The sequence below is a fragment of the Monodon monoceros genome, unplaced genomic scaffold (genome assembly GCF_005190385.1).
Source record: "Monodon monoceros isolate NGI ecotype Baffin Bay Population unplaced genomic scaffold, NGI_Narwhal_1 Super_Scaffold_21, whole genome shotgun sequence".
NCBI lineage: Eukaryota > Metazoa > Chordata > Mammalia > Artiodactyla > Monodontidae > Monodon > Monodon monoceros.
In genome coordinates, this window is record NW_021703778.1 from 12,525,224 (window position 1) to 12,542,141 (window position 16,918).

At 37.7% G+C, this 16,918-nt stretch overlaps 1 protein-coding gene across 3 annotated transcripts in view; it reads right to left on the reverse strand.

Moving 5' to 3' along the window:
* The window catches only part of ARMC3 (armadillo repeat containing 3), a 94,842-nt gene that overhangs the window by 40,150 nt on the left and 37,774 nt on the right, over positions 1–16,918 (reverse strand). For all 3 annotated transcript variants that reach the window (XM_029238427.1, XM_029238428.1, XM_029238426.1), the window contains 2 exons: positions 12,356–12,508; positions 12,149–12,254 (listed from right to left, as the gene is read on the reverse strand). In XM_029238427.1, the coding sequence (XP_029094260.1) occupies positions 12,149–12,254; positions 12,356–12,508 (259 nt within the window). The remainder of the gene's footprint in view (positions 1–12,148; positions 12,255–12,355; positions 12,509–16,918) is intronic.

Consider the following 16,918-nt stretch of genomic DNA (forward strand, 5'->3'; position numbering starts at 1 on the left):
AATTTTTAATTTTATTTATTTTTTTATACAGCAGGTTCTTATTAGTCATCAATTTTATACACATCAGTGGATACATGTCAATCCCAGTCGCCCAGTTCAGCACACCACCATCCCCACCCCCCTGCGGCTTTCCCCCCTTGGTGTCCATACGTTTGTTCTCTACATCTGTGTCTCACCTTCTGCCCTGCAAACCGGTTCATCTGTACCATTTTTCTAGGTTCCACATACATGCGTTAATATACGATATTTGTTTTTCTCTTTCTGATTTACTTCACTCTGTATGACAGTCTCTAGATTCATCCACGTCTCAATGAATGACTCAATTTCGTTCCTTTTTATGGCTAATATTCCATTGTATATATGTGCCACATCTTCTTTATCCATTTGTCTGTCGATGGGCATTGAGGTTGCTTCCATGACCTGGCTATTGTAAATAGTGCTGCAATGAACATAGGGGTGCATGTGTCTTTCTGAATTATGGTTTTCTCTGCGTATATGACCAGTAGTGGGATTGCTGGATCATATGGTAATTCTATTTTTAGTTTTTTAAGGAACCTCCATACTGTCCTCCATAGTGGCTGTATCAATTTACATTCCCACCAACAGTGCAAGACGGTTCCCTTTTCTCCATAACCTCTCCAGCATTTCTTGTTTGTAGATTTTCTGATGATGCCCATTTTAACTGGTGTGAGGTGATACCTCATTGTAGTTTTGTATTTGCATTCCTCTAATAATTAGTGATGTGAGCAGCTTTTCATGTGCCTCTTGGCCATCTGTATGTCTTCTTTGGAGAAATGTCTATTTAGGTCTTCTGCCCATTTTTGGATTGGGTTGTTTGTTTCTTTAATATTGAGCCGCATGAGCTGTTAATATATTTTGGAGATTAATCCTTTCTCCATTGATTCGTTTGCAGATATTTTCTCCCATTCTGAGGGTTGTCTTTTCGTCTTGTTTATGGTTTCCTTTGCTGTGCAAAAGCTTTGAAGTTTCATTAGGTCCCATTTGTTTATTTTTGTTTTTATTTCCATTACTCTAGGAGGTTTATCAAAAAAGATCTTGCTGTGATTTATGTCAAAGGGTGTTCTCGCTATGTTTTCCTCTAAGAGTTTTATAGTATCCAGTCTTACATTTAGGTCTCGAATCCATTTTGAGTTTATTTTTGTATATGGTGTTAGGGAGTGTTCTAATTTCATTCTTTTACATGTAGCTGTCCAGTTTTGCCAGCACCACATATTGAAGACACTGTCTTTTCTCCATTGTATATCCTTGCCTCCTTTGTCATAGATTAGTTGACCATAGGTGCGTGGGTTTATCTCTGGGCTTTCTATCTTGTTCCATTGATCTATGTTTCTGTTCTTATGCCAGTACCATATTGTCTTGATTACTGTAGCTTTGTAGTGTAGTTTGAAGTCAGGGAGTCTGATTCCTCCAGCTCCGTTTTTTTCCCTCAAGACTGCTTTTGCTATTCAGGGTCTTTTGTGTCTCCATAAAATTTTAAGATTATTTGTTCTAGTTCCGTAAAAAATGCCATTAGTTATTTGATAGGGATTGCATTGAATCTGTAGATTGCTTTGGGTAGTATAGTCATTTTCACAATATTGATTCTTCCAATCCAAGAAGATGGTATATCTCTCCATCTGTTGGTATCATCTTTAACTTCTTTCATCAGTGTCTTATGGTCTTCTGCATACAGGTCTTTTGTCTCCTTAGGTAGGTTTATTCCTAGGTATTTTATTCTTTTTGTTGAAATGGTAAATGGGAGTGTTTCCTTAATTTCTCTTTCAGATTTTTCATCATTAGTGTATAGGAATGCAAGAGATTTCTGTGCATTAATTTCATATCCTGCAACTTTACCGAGTTCATTGATTAACTCTAGTAGTTTTCTGGTGGCATTTTTAGGATTCTCTATGTATAGTATCATGTCATCTGCAAACAGTGACAGTTTTACTTCTTCTTTTCCAATTTGTATTCCTTTTATTTCTTTTTCTTCTCTGATTGCCATGGCTAGGACTTCCAAAACTATGTTGAATAATAGCGGTGAGAGTGGACATCCTTGTCTTGTTCCTGATCGTAGAGGAAATGCTTTCATTTATTCACTATTGAGAATAATGTTTGTGGTGGGTTTGTCATATATGGCCTTTATTATGTTGAGGTAGGTTCCCCCTATGCCCACTTTCTGGAGAGTTTTTATCATAAATGGGTGTTGAATTTTGTCAAAAGCTTTTTCTGCATCTATTGAGATGATCATATGGTTTTTATTCTTCAGTTTGTTAATATGGTGTATCACATTGATTGCTTTGCGTAAATTGAAGAATCCTTGCATCCCTGGGATAAATCCCACTTGATCATGGTGTATGATCCTTTTAATGTGTCGTTGGATTCTGTTTGCTAGTATTTTGTTGAGGATTTTTGCATCTATATTCATCAGTGATATTTGTCTGTAATTTTCTTTTTTTGTTGTATCTTTGTCTGGTTTTGGTATCAGGGTGATGGTGGCCTCATAGAATGAGTTTGGGAGTGTTCCTTCCTCTGCAATTTTTTGGAAGACTTTGAGAAGGATGGGTGTTCATTCTTCTCTAAAAGTTTGATAGAATTCACCTGTGAAGCCGTCTGGTCCTGGACTTTTGTTTGTTGGAAGGTTTTTTCTTTCTTCTTCTTTTTTTTTTTTTTTTTTTTTGCGGTATGCGGGCCTCTCACTGTTGTGGCCTCTCCCGTTGCGGAGCACAGGCTCTGGACACACAGGCTCAGAAGCCATGGCTCACGGGCCCCCAGCCGCTCTGCGGCATGTGGGACCTTCCTGGACCGGGGCACGAACCAGTGTCCCCTGCATCGGCGGTGGACTCTCAACCACTGCGCCACCAGGGAAGCCCTGTTGGAAGATTTTTAATCACAGTTTCAATTTCATTACTTGTGATTGGTCTGTTCATATTTTCTGTTTCTTCCTGGTTCAGTCTTGGAAGGTTATACCTTTCTAAGATTTTGTCCATTTTTTCCAGGTTGTCCATTCTATTGGCATAGAGTTGCTTGTAGTAGTCTCTTAGGATGCTTTGTATTTCTGCGGTGTCTGTTGTAACTTCTCCTTTTTCTTTCCTAATTTTATTGATTTGAGTCCTCTCCCTCTTTTTCTTGATGAGTCTGGCTAATGGTTTATCAATTTTATTTATCTTCTCAAAGAACCAGCTTTTAGTTTTATTGATCTTTGCTATTGTTTTCTTTGTTTCTATTTTATTTATTTCTGCTTTGATCTTTATGATTTCTTTCCTTCTGCTAACTTTGGGTTTTGTTTGTTCTTCTTTCTCTAGGTCCTTCAGGTGTAAGGTTAGATTGTTTATTTGAGATTTTTCTTGTTTCTTGAGGTAGGCTTGTATAGCTATAAACTTCCCTCTTAGAACTGCTTTTGCTGCATCCCATAGGTTTTGGATCGTCGTGTTTTCATTGTCATTTGTCTCTAGGTATTTTTTGATTTCATCTTTGATTTCTTCAGTGATCTCTTGGTTATTTAGTAACGTATTGTTAAGCCTCCATGTGTTTGTGTATTTTATGTTTTTTTCCCTGTAATTCATTTCTAATCTCATAGTGTTGCGGTCAGAAAAGATGCTTGATATGATTTCACTTTTCTTAAATTTACTGAGGCTTGATATGTGACCCAAGATGTGATCTATCCTGGAGAATGTTCTGTGCACACTTGAGAAGAAAGTGTAATCTGCTGTTTTTGGATGGAATGTCCTATAAATATCAATTAAATCTATCTGGTCTATTGTGTCATTTAAAGCTCCTGTTTCCTTATTTTTTTTCATTTTGGATGATCTGTCTGTTGGTGTAAGTGAGGTGTTGAAGTCCCCCACTATTATTGTGTTACTGTCGATTTCCTCTTTTATAGCTGTTAGCAGTTGCTTTATGTATTGAGGTGCTCCTGTGTTGGGTGCATATATATTTATAATTGCTATATCTTCTTCTTGGATTGATCCCTTAATCATTATGTAGTGTCCTTCCTTGTCTCTTGTAACATTCTTTATTTTCAAGTCTATTTTATCTGATATGAGTATTGCTACTCCAGCTTTCTTTTGATTTCCATTTGCATGGAATATCTTTTTCCATCCTCTCACTTTCAGTCTGTATGTGTCTCTAGGTCTGAAGTGGGTCTCTTGTAGACAGCATATATATGGGACTTGTTTTTGTATCCATTCAGCAAGCCTGTGTCTTTTGGTTGGAGCATTTAATCCATTCACGTTTAAGGTAATTATAGGTATGTATGTTCCTATGACCATATTCTTAATCGTTTTGGGTTTGTTTTTGTAGGTCCTTTTCTTCTCTTGTGTTTCCCACTTAGAGAAGTTCCTTTAGCATTTGTTGTAGAGATGGTTTGGTGGTGCTGAATTCTCTTAGCTTTTGCTTGTCTGTAAAGGTTTTGATTTCTCTATGGATTCTGAATGAGATTGTTGACGGTAGAGTAATCTTGGTTGTAGGTTCTTCCCTTTCATCACTTTAAGTATATCATGCCACTCCCTTCTGGCTTGTAGAGTTTCTGCTGAGAAATCAGCTGTTAACCTGATGGGAGTTCCCTTGTATGTTATTTGTCATTTTTCCCTTGCTGCTTTCAATAATTTTTGGGTGTCTTTAATTTTTGCCAATTTGTTTACTATGTGTCTTGGTGTGTTTCTCCTTGGGTGTATCCTGTATGGGACTCGCTGCGCTTCCTGGACTTGGGTGGCTATTTCCCTTCCCCTGTTAGGGAAGTTTTCGACTATAATCTCTTCCAATATTTTCTTGGGTCCTTTCTCTCTCTCTTCTCCTTCTGGGACCCCTACAATGCGAATGTTGTTGCGTTTAATGTTGTCCCAGAGGTCTCTTAGGCTGTATTCATTTCTTTTCATTCTTTTTTCTTTATTCTTTTCCACAGCAGTGAATTCCACCATTCTGTCTTCCAGGTCACTTATCCGTTCCTCTGCCTCAGTTATTCTGCTATTGTTTCCTTCTAGTGTATTTTTCATTTCAGTTATTGTATTGTTCGTCTCTGTTTGTTCTTTAATTCTTCCAGGTGTTTGTTCTTTAATTCTTCTAGGTCTTTGTTAAACATTTCTTGCATCTCCTCAATCTTTGCCTCCATTCTTTTTCCGAGGTCCTGGATCATCTTCACTGTCATTCTGAATTCTTTTTCTGGAAGGTTGCCTATCTCCACTTACTTTAGTTGTTTTTCTGGGGTTTTATCTTGTTCCTTCATTTGGTACAAAGTCCTCTGCCTTTTCGTTTGTCTTACCTTTCTGTGAATGTGGTTTTCCTTCCACAGCCCGCCGAACTGTAGTTCTTCGTGCTTCTGCTGTCTGCCTTCTGGTGGATGAGGCTGCCTAAGAGGCTTGTGTAAGTTTCCTGATGGGAGGGACTGGTGGTGGGTAGAGCTGACTGTTGCTCTGGTGGGAAGAGCTCAGTAAAACTATAATCCACTTGTCTCCTGGTGGGTGGGGCTGGGTTCCCTCCCTGTTGGTTGTTTGGCCTGACGCGACCCAACACTGGAGCCTACCTGGACACTTTGGTGGGGCTAATGACAGACTCTGGGAGGGCTCATGGCAAGGAGTACTTACCAGAACTTCTGCTGCCAGTGTTGTTGTCCCCACAGTGAGCCACAGCCACCCCCTGCCTCTGCAGGAGTCCCTCCAACACTAGCAGGTAGGTCTGGTTCAGTCTCCTTTGGGTCACTGCTCCTTCCCCTGGGTCCCGATACGCATACTACTTTGTGTGTGCCCTCCAAGAGTGGAGTCTCTGTTTTCCCAGGTCCTGTCGAAGTCCTGCAGTCAAATCCTACTAGGCTTCAAACTCTGATTCTCTAGTAATTCTCCTCCCGTTGCTGGACCCCCAGGCTGGGAAGCCTGACGTGGGGCTCAGAACCTGCACTCCAGTGGGTGGACTTTTGTTGTATAAGTGTTCTCCAGTTTGTGAGTTAACCATCCAGCAATTATGGGAGTTGATTTTACTGTGATTGCGCCCCTCCTACCATCTCGTTGTGGCTTCTCCTTTGTCTTTGGATGTGGGGTATCTTTGGTGAGTTCCAGTGTCTTCCTTTCGATGATTGTCCAGCAGCTAGTTGTGATTCTGGTGTTCTCACAAGAGGGAGTGAGAGCACGTCCTTCTACTCCGCCATATTGGTTCCTCCCTCAATCTGCTTAACTCTGCTTCTTTTCTGTTTTATTCACTAGCCTGTTGTATTTTTTAGATTCCACATATGAGTGATCTCATACAGTATTTGTCTTTCTCTCTCTGACTTATTTCACTTAGCATAATGCCCTCCAAGTCCATCCATGTTGCTGCAAATAGCAAAATTTCATTCTTTTTTATGGCTGAGTAGTATTCCATTATATATATATATACCACTTCTTTTTTCTTTATTAATTTTTATTGGTGTATAGTTGCTTTACAATGTTGTGTTAGTTTCTGTTGTTCAGCAAAGTGAATCAGTTATACGTATACATATATCCACTCTTTTTTGGATTTCCTTCCCATTTAGGTCACCACAAAGCATTGAGTAGAGTTCTCTATGCTATACAGTAGGTTCTCATTAGTTATCTATTTTATATATAGTAGTGTATACATAGCAATTGTAGTTATTACTTTTTATAATTTAATTTTATTCACTGTGTTTTATTTCTTAAAATAATTGTATGTTTTGAAAAATACCTAGTCAACAATCGTATTATTTTCTAATCTTTTCATTGTTTACCAATAGCCAAAATTTAGTGTTCACATTGGGAAATGAAAAGCATTGAACTCTTTTCATTCTTGGAATAACTTAAAAACTCTAATTCTGATCAGATCCAACAGATGGCAGTGATGTTATAAATTAATAGTGTAAAATATTCTTATAATATGTAGACTCTGCCCCTCAGAAAATGTGAACCAAGAATAAATTCTCTCAGTACTTGCATAAATAATATAAAACTTTGATATGACTACTTGGATAAAAGAGTACAAAGTAAATATAACATGAAATTTAGCTGAAATAGTACTTCTTTCAAAAGCGAACAACTTTCTCCTTTCCAAAAAATATTATAAATTGAGAACTGTCAGAAAGATTAACAGTGAACCAAAAAAGATAATGGTGTCCAAATTAACTAAGTGGATTACATTTTTATTTAAAATTCATTATTGCTTCTTGGTTTCCTTTTTTATCTCTTTCTATGGGGGTTGTTTTAACCTCACTTTTTACTTATTCACTTAAAAATATTACTTGTTTTCTCCCAGTCACTTTAAATAAGTGAATCTGGCTATTCTTGTCCTCTTTTCCTATACCCTCAAATAGTTATTTTTATTCTTATTCATTGCCTTTTGTCCACTTTGAGTGACCTTTTTCTGCAGATAATAAAGAACGAAAAGTATGGCTAGAAGACTCTTAGAGCTAAGTTGCTCTCCACTTTGTGATCCAAATTATGTGAAAACAAACAAACACCACAATACAGATGATCACTTTCAGTTTCAAGTTATGGGCATTGTCAGATAGACCTGTTTTTCACTGTCCTTTTCCTTTTGGTTGTATTTCCCCCCGAAACCCTGCTATGGGATGGGCACAATTCTAGATGCTTGGTGTGTGTCTGTGAATTAAACAGACAAAGGTGTTGGGTGCTGGTCAGAGAACATAATGAGTGAGCTGTATGGTATGTAAGAAAATGATAAGAGTTATGAGAAAAGGGCAGTAGGAAAGGAGGATGGAGTATGTGTGTGGGTGGTACAGTTGTAACCACGGTGGTCACCACATTTGGGCAGACCTGAGGGGGTGAGGGACTGAGCGGTGGGCATCCTGGAGTAGAACATTCCACGCAGAGAGGATGGTCATACAAAAGGCCTAAAGCAAAACACTTCTGGGAGGTGAATGTACTCTCAGAATATATCTATTTTACGCTTCGTCATTTTACTCTCTGACATTGGCTTGTTTGTAAGTAAAGGGATTTGTGTTTGTTAAATTATTTTTTTAACTACAATTTCACTTATCCATAACTCAATACCTGGAGACTTCACATATCCAGAACACACATGAGAACTATCAGAAAAAAAAGAAAGGAAGAAAGAAATGGCCTGTGAAGACCAAAACACCCCTTAGAGCAGTGGCCTCGGATCCTCCCTTACTGCTTTTATGTAAACTTTGATAAAGCTTGGTTACCTGGCATCCAAGCTTTTCACTGACTGAAAGGAAGGGATCTGAAGAGAACCTCGGCAGGGTTGTGCCTGCCAATCAGATCTACAGACAGCAGTGAATATTAACACTGCCAGCCCGCCAGTAGGAGTCAATAAAATGCACCAACCCCAAAGGCACCCCACCTAGAGGCTATACTCAGAGAGGAGGCAAGCACCCACCTTCCCTAAGGGGCCCTGACGACACCACTGTGGAGTGTACGATAGCCACTTACTCAAAATGATAACCATACCCCACCCCACCAAAGTTTTGATTCAAACTCATTACAAATTTTTAAAAGCTTTGTTGATTATAGAAGTAAATTTTCAAGTGTCTAGAAGACTTTATCTAGGAAGCCTCATTCACAGAAAATAACAATTAGGCAAGATCTTTTGGTACCAATTAAAGAGATACTTATAATTCAAGTTGAAAATCTTCCACAAAGGGGTATGGATGACCTGGTTATTTATTTATCATTGCTACCAAATTTCTCATCATTCTCCTATTTTATTACATTTGGGTGTGTTTTCTCTTGCAAGAGTGCAAATCTGAATCCATGTATTTTAGATTATAAATTATTTTATGTATATTTTAAAATTCTGTTTTTAGATTATAAAAATACTTTGACTTAAAAAAGCATTTGCCAGTTTTGCAAAGAGAGTCACAGCAAAGTATGTTCCTCTTTCCTCTGGTTGATTACTTTCTTTACTTCAGAAAATTCTGATTTACCCACAACTTTCCAAGCAAAACTCAGTTACATAAAGGAAATTATACCAGCATTATATGTTGTCATAACATGCCAGTTATTACTCAGTTCATGAAATGAGTCTCCAGCTCCAGAAGGTACCCTGAGTGTAAGAATTAGAAATCCATTTTAGGCACTTGAGATAGAAGTATAGGGGAAGGGGTTACATTTTAACAAACAAAATTAGAATTCTCAGGGCTTAACTGCATTAATTAAAAAAAAAAAAAAAAAAAAGAAAAAGGCTAGCAATTATCAGGTATCCAAACAGCTACCAAATGCACCTGGAAGACAATAGCTCTGGGTTTTTGCCTTCTTCTCTTACTACTTAGGTGTGGTGGAAAAGCAACTTTCTAACTATTTCTAACCCTCAGCTCCAGCCCCCCAGCAGCAGAGGCAGGGACTCAGCCTTGCTCCTACAGCTAGCACTTTGCTAGGAAAGCTGATGAAATGGACTGCTTCTAAAAATCGATGCTGGAAACACTCACCAATGCCGAGTTTAAGATAATCTTTTAAAAATGATCTGAGTAGGAAACATTTTTTTACTACAAATAACCAGTCATCTTTGTTGTCTCTTCTGCTGTGGTTGGCTTCAGTACTACCCTAGAAGGATCGACAATGGGGCTTGTTTGTGTTCATTCCTTTTGATTGACTATAAAATCTTTTTCAACCCCAGTTTTCAGCATTTGGCACAAACAGGTCAAATCTGACTCCATTTCCTCCTCAAAACCATTAATTTTCAGTATCTTTTAGCTCAAAAATTCCAAAGTAAAAGCTATACAGACCTCAAAAAAAATCCATAAAACACTTTTATTCATGTCCCATTTCCCTCACCAAACGTAAGTTGGAAAAAAGAAATCACAATGTACGGTACATAATAGGTTAAAGAAATAACAGCAATTAAAATTTATAAAAAATTAAATTACAAAAATAAGGTTGATTGTCATAGAGGAAAAGTCAGGCAACATTTAGCCCTAATTGGCCTCCCTGTGTTGACAAAATGGAACTATACTGGCAGAAGACAAAAATCTCATAAATAGGTAATTGAGAGAGAAGATCTGAAGGCAGCTTCTTTTAGAACTACTTGCCATCCTAATTTTCTATGATTTTATATAAAACGACATAAGCCAGGCAAACTCACATCAAATCAAGAGGGCTGTGTACACTGGAGGCCTTTTAGAGTGTGTTAGGTAATATATAAATCTAAATGCACTGGAGATAGAAGTGTTTTTGTGTCATAAGATTTTTTCACTGGCATGACTACACTGTAAAAATCACTGAATATGTTGTTTTCAAATTGCTACTTACTATGACCCAATATTCTAGAAATGTGTGTGCTTTCATACAGATGATTATGGCCCTGAATTTAGGAAATTATCATGTCAAAGATTGTAGCTATTAAAGGAACATAATTTTGTTTTGATGCTTATGCATTTCAGCTACGTTTTTATTGGACATTGTTAGATTTTTAGTCATTCCATTAAGGCCTTATAAAATATTTGTGTGGGAGTATAGAAAAAGAAAGGGTAAGAGACAGATGAACTATATGATGGGGATGGAGGAGGATTTATTTCAAGTAAGAAAGGGGTAATTTTAGGCACAATGCCACAAAAACAATAATAAATGAGTGTTAAAAACTAACGTACTGAGATGGTTAATTTTATGTGTCACCTTGACTGGGCTAAGGGATGCCCAGTCAATAATGGTGAAACATTATTTACGAGTGTGTCTGTGAGGGTGTTTCTGGAAGAGGTCAGCATTTGAATCCGCAGACTGAATAAAGATCCCTCTTATCAACGTGGGTGGGCATCATCCAATCCACTGAGGAACTGTACAGAACAGAGGAGGAAGGGTAAATTTGCTCTCTGCTTGAGACGGGACAGCCATCTTCTCCTTTCCTTGGACATCAGTGCCCCTGGTTCTCACACTGGGACTGACCTTTACAACCTTGTTCTCCACGTCACAGACAGCAGATCGTGGGACTTCTCAGCCTTCATAAGCTCATGAGCCAATCCCTATAATAAATCTCATATATATATATCTCCTATTGGTTGTGTTTCTCTAGAGAACCCTGACTAATACTCATACCATATTTAGGGAAGGTCAATAAAATTTTTTTTACTCTTCTTTATTTATTTAGATTTACTTTTTATTGAGGTTACATTGGCCTGTAACATTATGTAAGTTCATATGTACATTATATTTCTACTTCTGTATACACTATGGTGTGCTCACCACCAAAAATTTAGTTTCCATCCGTTACCATACAGTTGATCCCTTTTACCCATTTCCCACTCCCACGCCCCACCACCCCACCCCTTCCCCTGTGGTAATCACTACTCTGTTCTTTGTATCGATACATTTGTTTTTGTTTGATTGGGCTTGTTCGTTTATTCTGTTGGTTTGTTTTTTATATTCCACATAAGAGTGAAATCATAGAATATTTGTATTTCTCCATCTGACTTACTTCACTCGGTATGTCTTCAGGGCCCATCCATGTTATCGCAAATGGCAATAATCATTTTATTTATGAAAGTTGCCTTCTAAAAATTCTGTTTTATAAGGCAACTGTATCTTCTGTAGAGGAAATAGTAAGGCTTTGGGGTCTAACAGATCTGGCTTTAATTTCTAGCTCATCTAGTTGAATGAATATGTGTACCCAGGAAAATTAGGGAAACTTGCAGAGCTTCAGTTTCCTCATTAGTAGATGGAGTATCTAGACAATTAAAATTTTAAATGAATATAAATTACATTTCACAGTGTTTGGAATACGGAGGACATACCTTTTCAACCCTTCTCCATAAGTATATACCCATATATGTTGTTTTCAATGGACTTTTAAAATGTTTCTCGATTTATCTAATGTTTATGTCCTTTTAAAATTGGTTCTTTAAAATTTTTTTCTTGATTTACCAATATTTGTAGACTGTCTTTAATATTTCCAACATTAGCCAGTTTTCTCTGTTCTGGAACCCTCTACAAGATTTAGCCTGTTACCTGCATCGAATGGCCTGCACATTTTCCCAGCAAGCCCAGAAACCCTCAAGATTTTGTAATGTCTTTGGAAAACAGGCTTATCTGCTGACTCTTATTTTCATAAGGGTTCCTGAGGAATAAATAACTCAACATAGAAGCATCTGAAAGAATATGTAAACTGCCTTGAAAGCCAGGAGATTACGATGAGCACATCTTGGACTGTTAAATATCCCACAAACAAGTCCCTGTTGAATGAGTCTTTTTGTACTTACTTTGCATTAGCGGGATTACAAGTGGTCAGATTCGCCAGGGCAAAGGCCGAAGCTTCCCTTACCTCTTCATTGTCACTTTTTAGTAACTGAATTAACTGTGGGATCCCTACAGAAAAAGAAAGGTAAAATGTGACTTTACAGACATCCATGTGAACTAGAATATGGCAACCTAAAAATGTTCAAAGTGGCCTTTTCCAGTTTGCTTACCCTGATTATTGAAAAATTCTTTGCTGCCCGAATTCTCACACATTGCCGAAATAGCTTGGGAAGCGGCAATTTTAGTTCCATCGTTTTCAGAACCCAAAAGGGTTACAAGGCATTTTTCAACTTCTTGTTCGTGAAAAAGTTTTCTGTTTTCAGCTTTCATAAACCAAAAGGGAGAAAAAAAAAATCAGAATTTTGCTGCAAAAACTGTGCAAGTGTAAAGACTTCCGCATCCAAAATATGATAGGAATTCAAACTATTTGTTAGCTTTAGTCAGTCTAAAATATATACCTATTTATCCTTTAGAACACAGTGATTATGCAAAATGAATTATGGGCATTGCATTTTTTTCATATTCCCTCATGATATCAATACTATGGCAGAGAAAATTCTGTAATAAGAAAGAGGCAAGCTTCAGACTTAGCAGGAACTTATTTAACATCAGTCATGTGCCTGTCATGGTGCTGTGTTCACATGCGCTGTCTTCTCACTGCATACAAAAACCTGTTTATTTTAAATACAAAGCCCTATATTTGAAGAATGCCTAAGACGCACAAACCTGTGAGCTGGATGCTCAAGAGCAGAGCAGAGAGGAGGAGAAAGTCAAAATGAGTAATAAAGTATTGATATGATCCCAAGTCTTAAGGAATTTATGATCATCTTTTATCTTGTTACAATACATGCTGACATAGCAAAAACTATAATAATTACTTAATTGCTAAGTTGCCATAAACATAAAATAACATAAACATAGCACAGTTCTGTTTGAAAACAAAGTTATGACTCTGAGTACATACCATGATATTAACCCCACTATAAAACACTAAATTAAAACCAAAACCAAAGTATTTTTAATGTTCTTTTTGTTCCCGATGTTCCTCTATTTAGTTTGATTTTTTAATAAATGACAATCTCATCACTATACAAAAGCAAATACTGCATTGAATTAAATTAGAACATTAAACAATTTTTGTTTTGTGTTCTACAATTAATTCTAAATAAATTACTATTTATTAAAAGCATGTACTATAAAAAATATATATTAAACCGAACTCAGTTTTAATGCTATAACAGAACCAGAGACAAGTTGGAAAAGAAGCAGCTTACAAACAATTCCTTGCTAATTTATTTACAGTTCCTAAGAAAATTTTGTCATAGGTTTGGTTCTCATTAATTAACCTTTATAAAGTCAATGTAAATGATTAAAATGGAAGAATGTGTGATATGTGCTCTTAGGATGTTGATATACAAGAGAAGAATATTTTGTTAGAATAAAGATCTCTGCAAAAAATGCTGATACTACCTTAGATTACATCAACATGTGGAAATAATTCACTACTTGTACATATTTTAATTAACTTTTTTTCCCAGAGATATCTTCAGAAATTATAGCAACTAGGTTTCCACTTTTATTGATTTTTGTCTTCTTTCAACAATGATTTTTAAAAATTACCTTTTTCACAGAAGCGGTATCACGGTCAGATGTCACCACCTTTGCAAATACTGTTTTGGCCTTTGTTCCTCTGATACACAGATGTATGCCGGAGCAATCTGGCCATCACTGGCACAAGCTAAGTCACTAACACTTCTGTTCATTCGTCTTAAAGCAATCATGAACCATGTCCTATAATCCTATCATTTTAATCCCTGCTCGTTTCATTTAAAACTGGAATTCAGTCAGGCCATAACTGTTTCATTAACAAGCTGCGATTAATACTTAAATCTCAAGTATATGGCCCCTAAAATGTTTTAAAATATATGTAGTCCTTATTAGTTTTCTCTGAATAAACAAGATCTCAAACTTCTCCAGAATCTCTGACTTAAAATCCTCAGATTTATAATTAAGACTTCCAAGATGGGCTTCCCTGGTGGCGCGGTGGTTGAGAGTGCGCCTGCCGGTGCAGGGGACACGGGTTCGTGCCCCGGTCCGGGAAGATCCCACATGCTGCGGAGCTGCTGTGCCCGTGAGCCATGGCCGCTGAGCTTGCGCATCCGGAGCCTGTGCTCCGCAACGGGAGAGGCCACAACAGTGAGAGGCCCGCGTACCGCAAAAAAAAAAAAAAAAAAAAGACTTCCGAGATGATGCTCAATCAACTTCACTAAACAGAACACTCTGAGTGGATTCTATCAAGAAAATCGACCAAAAGAATTAATTTGAAAAGACTAACTTTGGAGTATGTGATGGTTACAATAAACAGTGTATACACAATTATTGGAACAATTTTTAAAAACTAATTTAAATACTGTGGGCAATTAGTTTCTCAACCCTGCTGGGAGTGTGCTCAAAATCCAGCTGTGTTCACCAAACCTCAAAAGTGCTGACTGCAGAGTGGCTATAATGGATTTAAAAGATGAATTAACATATTAACCAAGTACCTTCATTGAATTGCTACACTGAGAAGTATTTACGTGTTAATTACACAGAAAGTAAAGATGGCAAGGTAATTATGCTACTAATAGAATAATGTCCTTTAAAAATAACATTTGTTCAGTATCACTAAATTTAAAAGCATGAGGTTTTGTATCTGAAAATAAATCTGTATGTAATGATGCTTTTCTTTACCCATTCTCAGAAGTTGCTAGTGGGCCACCTGTGCTCCTGCTGAGATGTTAATGCAGTTCATAAACCTCGTGGCAACATGGTAGTTAACACCTTCCTCCTCCTGGTGCCAGGTCAAAGGCATTCTAATTTAGGGGTGCATATTAAAACTTTACTCAGCAAACAAAACTTAAAGAGTGTATATTATGTGGTTTTGTTTCAACTGTGTTTTTGACATGCAATGACAATGCTAACCCTAATCCTAGCCTACAAAAAACTTTTATGATGATGGAAAGTAAAAAGAGAATGTTATAAATGAATATGGAACAGTATAAGGAGCAACATTTGTAAAAACCTACTTATGAATGGAGTTAAGAAAATATAAACTGGACTACATCAAAGTTTAAAATGTCTGTGCATCAAAAGACACAATCAATAGAGTTAAAAAGGCAACCCACAGAATGGGAGAAAATATTTGCAAGTCATATATCGGATAAGGAGTTAATATCTAGAAAATATAAAAACTCCTACAATTCAATAACAAAAAAATTTTAAACCCAGTTTAAAAATGGGCAAAGGATTTGAATAGGCATTTCTCCAAAGAAGATTTTTTAAATGGCTATTTAGCACATGAAAAAGATGCTCAACATCACTAACCATGAAGGAAATGCAAATCAAAACACAAAGAGATACCACTTCACACCCATTAGGATGGCTACTATTAAAAAAAAGAGAAAAAGACAGAATATACCAAGTGTTGGCAAGAATGTGGAGAAATTGGAACCCTTGTGCCCTGTTGATGGGAATGTAAAATGGTGTAGCTGCTATGGAAAACAGTATGGCAGTTCCTCAAATTAGTAAACGTAGAATTACCGTATGATTCAGCAATTCCAGTTCTGGATATATACCCTAAAGAATTGGAAGCGGGGGCCCAAAGAGATATTTGTACATCTGTGTTCATAGCAGCATTATTCACTGTACCCAAAAGGTGGAAGCAATCCAGGTGTCTATTAGCAGATGAAAGGATCAACAAATGTGATATAATTATACAATGGCATACTTTTCAGAGTTGAAAAGGAAGGACACCCTGACACATGCTACAACATGAATGAACCTTGAGGACATTATGTTCAGTGAAATAAGCCAATCACAAAAGGACAAACATTGTATGATTCCACTTATATAAGTACTTGTAGTCAAACTCACAGAGACAGAAAGAATGGTTTCCAAGGACTGCAGGGAGGGAGAAGGGGGGAGTTATTTATTCATGGGTACAGAAGGTTAGGCTTGTGAGACGAAGAGGCCTGCGGCTGGATGGTGGTGATGGTAGCACAACAACATGAATGCATTTAATACCACTGAACTGTACGCTTAGAAATGGTGAAGTCGGTGAATTTTATACTATGTGTATTTTACAATTTTTCAAAAAAGAACAGACCTCATCTCCTTCCCTTCAATCAAAACCTGCCCTTCTTCTTGAGTTCCCCATTTCTGTGAGTGGCACCATTCTACGTCCGGCTGTCCAAGCCAGAAGGCCTTGTCCTTGGCATTACCTTCTTCTTTCCCCAACCCACAGAGTCATTCAACAAACCCATATGGACCCTCAAGCACCGTGCTGCTGGGTCTCCTTGCAGACGCCTCTGAGTCCATCACGACCACCTCGGCTCTGCTTCAGGACCCCCCTCCTCTCACCTCAATCACCGCAGCAGTCCCCTTCCTGGTCTTCCTGCAACTGGTCCTGTGCATGTCTAATCTCTTCTCCACTTTGCAGCAAGAGTGCTCTTTCTCTAAAAAGTGAAAATCTGTAGGGTTCCCTCCCCTCTCTAAGTCACTTGAGGAGTGCTTTGTTGCCACGAAAATAAAGTCCAAAGCCCTTAAACTTGGCTCGTGATGCCCATTAGCATGTGGCGCCTCATTACTTCTCCGGCCTGGACGCTCAGTTTTCTGCTGCACTCCATTCACTGGCCATTCTGAAAACTTTCAGCTCTGGAACTCACCACGCTCTGTCCCTCTCTGGCCACTACACA